At 46.2% G+C, this 9,352-nt stretch overlaps 1 protein-coding gene across 1 annotated transcript; it reads left to right on the top strand.

Moving 5' to 3' along the window:
- The first annotated feature begins 3,325 nt into the window (after positions 1-3,325).
- On the top strand, positions 3,326-3,873 carry LOC147621665 (uncharacterized). The gene is made up of 2 exons (XM_086824472.1): positions 3,326-3,682; positions 3,778-3,873. The coding sequence occupies exons 1-2, from the start codon at positions 3,434-3,436 to the stop codon at positions 3,871-3,873; spliced, it is 345 nt and encodes a 114-aa protein (XP_086680598.1). The 5' UTR covers positions 3,326-3,433.
- The last annotated feature ends 5,479 nt before the right edge of the window (positions 3,874-9,352 follow it).

Raw genomic sequence — 9,352 nt, 5'->3', positions numbered from 1 at the left:
GCCCTTCACGCCCCCTGCCCCCCGAGCCATGCCCTTCACGGCCCCCGACCCACCCCCTCGGAGCCGTGCCCTTCACGCCCCCTCTACCCGCCGCCGCGTGCCGTGGTGTCATGCTCCGCCGGCCCCCCGCGGTGCCGAGCCCGAACAGCCCTCGGCTCGCCCCCCGCGGTGCCGTTGCCCAAACACCTCTCGGCTCCTCGCCCCCCGCGTGCCGTGCCCTCACCCCAACCCCCAGTCCCCCGCGGAGCCGTGGTCTCGTGCACCGCGTTGCGTGCCCTCACGCCCCCTCGCCTGGTCTCCCGGAGCCTTGCCCTCATGCCCCCCCGGCCCGCCCCTCGCGTGCCATGCCCTCACGCACACTTGGCCCCCACGGTGCCGTGCCCGAACACCCCCCGCTCCCCCCGGAGCCATGCCCTCACGCCCGCCAGCCCCCCGCGGTGCCGTGCCCGAACACCCCCCGCCGCCCGCCCCCGGGACGTCGTGCCCTCACGCCCCCCCGCGGTGCCGTGCTGTCGGAACACCCCCCGCCTGTCGTGCCCTCACGCCCGCCGACCCCCCGCGGTGCCGTGCGCGAAGCCCCCCCGGAGCCGTGCCCCCCTGCCCCCCCCCGCGGTGCCGTGCCCTCACGCTCCCCTCGGCCCCCGCGGTGCCGTGCCCGAACACCCCCCCGAGCCGTGCCCTCACGCCCCCCCTGCGGCCCCCGGCCCCCACAGTGCCGTGCCGCCCGAACACCCCCCCGCTCGCCCCTCGGACCCCGTGCCCTCGCCCCCTGGCCCCTGCGGTGCCGTGTCGGAACACCCCCCCCGCCCGCCTCCCCGGAGCCGTGTCATGCCCCCTGCCCCCCCGCCCCCCCGGACCACGTGCCCTCACACCCCCCAGCCCCCGCGGTGCCGTGCCTGAAGCCCCCCCTCGGAGCCATGCCCTCACGCCCCTCGGGCCCCCGCGGTGCCATCTCCGAAGCCCCCTGGGAGCCGTGCCCTCACGCCCCCCGCCCCCCCGCGGTGCCGTGCCCGAAGCCCCCCCCGGAGCCATGCCCTCACACCCCGGTGTCGTGCCCCCCCGAGCCCCCGCGTGGCCTCACACCGCGGTGCCGTGCCCCCCCTCGGCCCCCCCGTGGAGCCGTGCCCACCGGCCCCCCGCGGAGCCGTGGCCTCGTGCCGTGCCCCGCAGTGCCGTGCCCCCTGGCCCCCGCGGTGTCGTGCCCGAACACCCCGCATGTTACACACATCAAAACTAAGTAGTTATCAGACCAGCTACGTTAAATGTAGTCAAATGTTACATGGTCAGTAAATGTAGGATTAAGTGCTCCCTAGTATCAAAACTAAGCCAATGAAATCGGGTATAATAACAAAGCCATACTCTCATGATTGGAAGCAATAAAACCTACACCTATCCCTCAAAAAAGATTGAGGTTAATTAACATTGATTGCACTCAATTGACATCTATTGGATATTAATTGGATATAATTGACATCAATTGAGCTCATTTGATACCAATTATGCTTAGTTTAGCCTAATTAATACCAATTAGATACCAAATGGTCTTAATTGATGTCAGTTATAATTAATTGATACTAATTGGATACTAGTTGGACTTAATTGGATCTAAATAGACTCAATTGATACCAATTGAAATCAACCATCAATTGATACTAATTAGACACTAATTCACTCCAATTGACACCAATTGAAAGTCAGTTGAGCTTAATTGATGTCAATTAGTGTCAATTGACACCAATTGGAAGTTAATTGAGCTCAATTGATGTAAATGGATACCAATTAGAAGATAATTGAGCTCAATTGATGTAAATGGACACCAATTAGAAGATAATTGGGCTCAATTGATGTCAATTGAGCTCAATCGATGTAAATGGACACCAATTAGAAGATAATTGGGCTCAATTGATGTCAATTGAGCGTCAATTGATACCAATGGGACACAAATTGACGTTAATTGAGCTCAATTCACACCAATGGGACACCAATTGGACATTTTTTGGACTCAATTAATGCCATTTGGCACCAATTAGACCAAATTGGACTCAATTGAGCTCATTTGGAAATTATGTGAGTCCAATGGACACAAATTGTGAACTAAATTGACACTAATTGGACATCAATTTTACTCAATTGATACTAATTGAGTCCAATTGGAATCAAGTCTAATTGATATCAATTAGACTTGATTAGGTCTAATTAGTATCCATTTACACAGTGGAACAAAGTGGACATTAATTGGACTCAATGGATACAAATTAGTCTCAATTGGAATCAATTGATATCAATTAGAGTCAAATGGAAGTCAAATGGAAGTCAATTGACATTAATCAAGTCCAATTGTACTCAATTGATACCACTTTGGCTCAATTGGACTCAAATTGAAGTCAATTGAATCAATCAAGTCCAATTAGACTCAATTGACATCAATTAGGCTCAATTGCCATTAATTGACATCAATTGAGTCTAAATGATGTTGATTGGCTTCAATTTGAGCCTAATTGATATCAATTGAGTCCAATTGAGGATAATTGAAGATATCATTCACTCTCTGTCTAGTCTCTAGTGTGTGTGTGTGAGAGAGAGAGAGAGAGAGAGAGAGAGAGAGAGAGAGAGTGCAGCGAGACATTCCCTAAACCACCCTCTTGGTTACTACACATGCCATAATCTCTATTGAGAGAGAGTCAGTACTTTACCAAGAAACTAGCATCTCAAGGGTATTGCGCACTAAGCTAGGGGAAAGTTAAGAAATAAATAAAGAAAAAATGCCTTTCATTGAAGGACGCCAAGTAGATATGAGAGCTGGGAAAAAGCAAGCACCAAAAGCATCCCAGAGCTCGGTTAGCATAAGGGTCGAAGCCCCCTTAAAATAAATAAATATATATATATAATTATGATATAATATAATATATATTATATATATTATTATATAATATATATATTATATAATAATATAATATATATATTATATTATTATATAAGGACGCAGATTTCAAGAAAATATGGATTTCATCTTCATTCGGGTAAGAAATGCCTGTGCCTGAGTGCGTGTATGTATGGTAATCAACAAAGCTTGCTGTGTGTGTGTGTGTGTGTGTGTGAGAGAGAGAGAGAGAGAGAGGGGGGGGGGGGGGGCGCTGGGATTGGGGGGGTTGGGTTACCCCCGTTTCGTTGCATGCAGGCCCCCCCTATCCCTGCTACCCAGGGGTATGGGGGACCTGCGTGATGGGCTATTAGCTCAGCGGTAGAGCGCGCCCCTGAGATTTTCAGGTCCCCACCTCTAGCCTCTTTCGTATGAACGGGGGGAACTTGGAACATTTGTCCCTCTTTCGTATGGACGGGGGGAACTTGGAACTTGGATGACTACTGAAGTTATAAACTGCACTTTTTTATGTGATGAGTTTGTCCATAATCTTTGCTCCATGAAACCTCTGCTATGAGTACACTTTTTCAAAATCAGCAGAGGTTTCATGGAACAGAGATTATGGCATTGAGCTCCTGCAGTGGCCGTGCTTCTGCATTTGCATTGAGCCCTCCTGTGAAACGATCCGATCTGGGGGATTTCAATGACATTCTACTGGAGCTTGTCGGCCAAGTGGGAGAGTTGGTGGACCAGCCATGGGACGGATCTCACATTGTTGCATTTGCATCCTCAGGACATGCCCTGGGTGCACTTGATGTGAATGTATGTTACCCCCCCCCGCCCCCCCACTACACACACACACACTCTTCAAATTTCCAGATTGTAAACAAACTAATCTATTACCTCCAGTATAGTAGGTGCAGATTGCTATGGTGATGTTTGGCCTGAGCGTCGCATTGAACATCCAAATACGCAATGGTGGTATGTGCCCACATGTGAGGTGCCAGACGTAGAGTCTTACAAGCTAATCTATTACCTCCAGTACCCAGGTAAACCATGCCCTTGTTTGTGCGTAAAACTATCATTTCAGTGTTTAACAGTAGGTATGGAATGTAAAGCCCTCTTTTCTAAGCATTTTCCTAGATCCTAAATGTAGGTGCTGTTCGTGAAGTTGAGTTGCTTTGCAAAATATGGAGTAGTATAGAGCACAAAGGCAACACTTATGACAGTGCTGATGAATCAACAGTGCTTGGTTCCTGATCGAATGTCAATCAGTGTGGGGGATGTGATTGGAGCCAACGAATATCTCCTGAAATTTAGAGCTAGTACCACCTGTGGCAGCTCAGGTGGACCAGTTGCATCATTTGATGAGCCTCTGAAGTTGTATGGTGTTCATATCCGTGGGAACTTTGATGATCGTTTGACTTCAAGCGCTGAATCCAATTTTAACATAGCTACTAGTGTCAATCATCCCCTGTGGGTATTGAATTATGTCAAGGATGCGTTACCCATTCTCTCGCACGTAAGAAGCTGGCCATCTGACTACATGCTGGGGGCTCTCGTGGAATATTTGAATCATCATGAGAAGTTGATTCGAGACCACCACTTATGGCACATTGTGGAGAAGTTTCATAGCTGCCAGAATGGATGACATATAGGCTCCAGGGTGGGTATTACTTTTTGCTTACAGACCAGGGTTCTTCGATTTATATGCAGATCTTTTATATTGTCTTGCTTTTAAATTCTCCTTACATAGGAAGGAATGTGAACACAGAGTTAATGAGTTTAAGCTCTGCTTCAATGCCACCACCAGGACAATGGTCACATTTGCTTTTATCATCTTGTTTTGCAGGCCTTTACTAGAAAGATTTAATGTTCACAGACACTGCTGAACAGAGTTAATGAGTTTAAGCTCTGCTTCAATGCCACCACCAGGACAATGGTCACATTTGCTTTTATCATCTTGTTTTGCAGGCCTTTACTAGAAAGATTTAATGTTCACAGACACTGCTGAACAGAGTTAATGAGTTTAAGCTCTGCTTCAATGCCACCACCAGGACAATGGTCACATTTGCTTTTATCATCTTGTTTTGCAGGCCTTTACTAGAAAGATTTAATGTTCACAGACACTGCTGAACAGTACGTCCATTGGACAGTTAGGATGCACACCAGTACCCCAGCAAAAAAAAAAGAAAAAGGCCCAGAAAAAGAACTCATGGGCACTATTTTTGATGCACTTAAGTCTTTTACGTTGTATTTATGAATCAATGGCACATGCTAGTAGCTACTTATCACTATAGTTTTATAGTTCATTAACATCGCACAACAAACATGTGTCCTATCATCGAATATTTTTCCTGTATTGATGTGACAATGAGATGTCTTTTTGGTATTGAGCATTGTATGTAGCATGCAATCTTGATTGTTGCCTTTGGCTCTCTATGTGCATAGATTGTTACATTTGATTGGTTTTTGATGACTTATGTACCGAAAAATGTGTGTGTGTGAGATAAACATATACATATACATGCATACATACGTTCGTTTCCGTTTTCCATTTGTCTCAGCTGCTCACACGAGCAAGTTGTCCAAATGAAGCATTTCATGAGAACTGTAGGAATTTCGTGGAAGCTGAAGATGCATTTGAAGTATGTTTCCATTCCACGATAATGACTTGCATTTGCCCAGAAGGTCCAGAATCCAGACATGGTTGGATTGTGAGCACCAAATCTGCCATAGAGCACCTCATTCCCCTGGGCTCTTTGTCTGCATCATTCTGTTGATCCCTCTGATGGCCTTTGGTGTCTTCTTTGATCACCTCGATTTGGTTTGTTGGAAACCTGTGCACCTGTGCACCTCCTGTATGTACCATTGGGTGAGAGAGGGCCAGTGTTGTGGGTGTGCCCGCCCATTGTGAGGTTTACTGCCAGGTTGGGCTACCAGCTCCTGGCTGTGGCCGACCAGGCCAGATTTGGTCGCCCCCCCTACCTGGGGGCTGGCTGCCTATATAAGGGGTCCCCCTCCCCCATTTTCTGTACACTTCCGAGCAGCAGTTCTCCTCCTCCAGCTTGAGGTGCCCGCCTCTGCAGCAGTTGTGGTGCAGTCTTCTCACCTCTGATTGGAGCTGCCCTCCACTTGTGATTGGAGCTGTGCAGTTCAGCAGTTGTTTTCAGGCAGATCTTGTCTTTGTTATTCATCTTCTCCTCTCTCTTGGCTATTTCAGTTTTCTGTTATTTTCCGCTGCACATCTTGACATGGTATCAGAGCTCGAGTGTGATACCTTTGAGATAGAGAGAGAGATCTTGGTGGACAGATTTTCACGGTGCTGATTGGAGGAATTTTCGGGATGTTCGGGACTTGGAGGAGCAGGTAGAAGGTGGCTGTCATTGCTGGAAGCAACCTTGCAGTTGGTTGCAGCCTTTTCTTCATCTTTTTCCCACCGTCCCCTTCACACTACGTGACTTCTTGACATGGTAGAAGGGAAGGGGTCATCTTCAGGAGCTACCCAGAAGTTCGACGTTCCCCATCTATTGCCAAGTCGATGGGAACAACTATGGCATCTAGAAGGTGATGATGGAGTTAGTCTTGGAGTCTTATGACTTGTGACTTCATCACGATTGGTGTTCCACGGCCAGATATGGACTAGGAGGGGATTTCACTGCTTGTACAACAAGAACGAGAAGCAAAAGCAGTTGTGGGATCGTGTTAATGCCCGTGTTCGTTCCTTTATCTTCCTCAATTGCACCCAAGTGATCTACCACATCAAGCATAGTGCGAGTGATATGCGAGCATCTGTCCTCACTGTACAATCGAGTCTCTCTGATGAAGTGGGTTTCCTTGGAAGCCATGATGGGGGTGTTGACGATGCATGAACACATCAACAAGCTACAGGCACTTCAGCAGGAGGTCCTTCAGGTGGGAAAGGAGGTCTCTCTTTGGAGGACATGGCCATCACACTGCTCTCTCATTTGTCTTCCAAGTATTCAGCCTTTTATTCTTTGTTGATTAGAGGCGGTGAAGGCCAAGAGGCAGGTCCATTGTGGCAGGAAAGGTCACTATTCGCAAAAACGCCCTCAGCAGAGTGCCAAGTCCTTAGCAACAGCTGTCAAAACCGTAGCATTTGTGCAGTTGGGAGATGCTTGACATTGGTGCTTCTTCATCTTTGAGCAAGGACGTCATCATGAACGATACTCGAGAATGGATTCTCGACAGTTGTACTTCCCGCCACATAACCCCTTCCTAAGATTTGCTACAGGATCTCACAAGACATCCAAGTGATATCTTTATCGGTAATAAATCCACCATACCGATCCATAGTGAGGGCAGGATGGAGATAGTTCTTGATGGGCAAAGGGGGGAAACATTCCTCTCGAGTTCTGCATATTTCATCTCTGGGTTTTCATCTCTTGTCAGTGCATGAGGTGCGCAAGACTAGCAAGCGGGTTGAGTTCGATGATCATTCTGTTGCTATCAGGGACATCACCATAAGTCAAGTCGTATGGAGTGGTAGAGTGCACCATGGTATCTACAAACTCTCTTATGTATCTTCCCTTACAGGTATTTCTATCAGTGATTTGTGGCACTATTGATATGGTCACTTGAATGTGAATGCGTTGCTTCGAGCTTTTTAGGACTGGATGGTGATTGGCTTGCCCAATGTCGACAGCAAGCACGGTCAATGTAGTTCGTGTATCTGTGGTGGCAAGCAACATCAAGAGCCTTGGGCTACCAGGTGGGCTTTGGCACCTCTCGAGGTGCTTCACACTGATTTGTGTAGATGACTATGGCAGGCTTACTTGGGTGTATTTCTAATTTTCTTATCGCAGAAGACCATTTTCTTTCATTTCAAAGAATGGCATGCCATGGTAAAAAAGGATTTAGATAAACCAGTGAAGATTTGGGCTGATAAAGGTGGCAAGTTCATTTCCAATGCTTTTACACGATTTTGTGCAGCAAGAGGAAACTGGCTAACACTGGCACACCTTCAGAGAATGGGTAGTTGAGCGTGCACGTGCACGTGCACGCACACATAAATATTAAAGAGGCTATTGTGGTCAGTTACACTCAATAAGTTGTAGGTTGGTTAAACTCATGAAGCCCTTAGTTTTGACCGTTTACATAATTCACTTAAAGTTTTAACTATATGTCATTACTTTTGAGAGTTAAGAATTCATTTTGTCATAAACCTGTATGGTACATCTTATTTTATCCCCTTAAAGGGGAGGCCCATTAAGTAGCAGTATGTAATGGTTACTACGAAGTAATATAATTGCTAGTTTAAGAGGTAGCTAAAAGCTGAAGTCTCCAGCTATGTGGAAAGAAAAGGATTTGGCTTATGTCTTAGTGTTCCTAAATCTTAGTAAAGTGTAATCCTCCCTAGAGGAACCTTATCCGTTTTGTCTCTCTTTACAATAATGTGATTGTCTTTCTTTGCAAGAAAGAAAAGTAGAGTTGACATGCTTTTTTGCATTACATTTTCATCCCTACTTGATACCAAAATTGCTACAATAAGTAGAAGTATGTATGTATGTACACACACACACACACACACACACACACACACACACGCACACCTTTTATTTATATTTATATGCACTCAAATTGCACTCACGTACATATATGCACTCACACTGTACTCACCTACATATATGCACCTGTGTGTGTATGTGTGTGTATACATACATACATACATACATGCATACATACATGCAGCTGTGTGTGTGTGTGTGTGTGCGCGCGCGCGTGCTTTTTTATTTTTTATTTTTGGAAAAATATCTCTTATATTCCTTCCAAAATCCGAGCTACAAAATCCAGAGTAATACCTATGAGGGTATTACTCTCAACACTTTCCTCTGCCATTTGTTATCAGAAATAATATATGCATCCTCAAGAAGCTTCATTCGAGTAATATCCCAGGGAACATCGGCCGTAAACAAGAGTTGTCCATGAAATACACCTTGATATCTAGTCCACCAGCAAGACCAAGTGTCTTTTCATTCCCTGATGTAGATAGAGCATAATGCAAATCTCCACAAGAGAAGGGATTTTTAAGTCTGTTATTAGCAGTGGAGGACTCAATGCAAGGAAGCAAAGTATGAACAACATTAGATTGTGTTGTTGACATAAGAGGTTTATCATCCAAAATATTACTAAAGTAGTCCACTAGAACCCTTGCCATTTGAGTTCCTGACGTAATAAAATCTCCATTTTCAAGAACAAGCTTTGTCATGAAAGATAAGTTTCTCTTTGTACCTTTAAATCTTGCAAAGAATTCCCTTGAAATACAATGAGCATCAAAGAAAGCAAGCTTTCTAGACAAGAAACAAGCTTTACATGCTGCTTCTTTATCCGCATCTTGTAAAACTTGAACACTTTGTTTAATCTGTTCTTCATCTTTCGGTGAGAGAGACCCATTATTGCCTTGAAGTCTTAACCTATCCAATTAAGATTGTGCCAACAAATTATGCTGGTTGTTATGAGTTGTTATAGCTT

Source organism: Cibotium barometz, chromosome 30 (genome assembly GCF_041138505.1).
Source record: "Cibotium barometz isolate CiBa-2024 chromosome 30, ASM4113850v1, whole genome shotgun sequence".
NCBI classification, from domain to species: domain Eukaryota; kingdom Viridiplantae; phylum Streptophyta; class Polypodiopsida; order Cyatheales; family Cibotiaceae; genus Cibotium; species Cibotium barometz.
The sequence above is the reverse complement of the archived record's forward strand: the minus strand, read 5'-3'. Positions and strand labels throughout refer to the sequence as shown.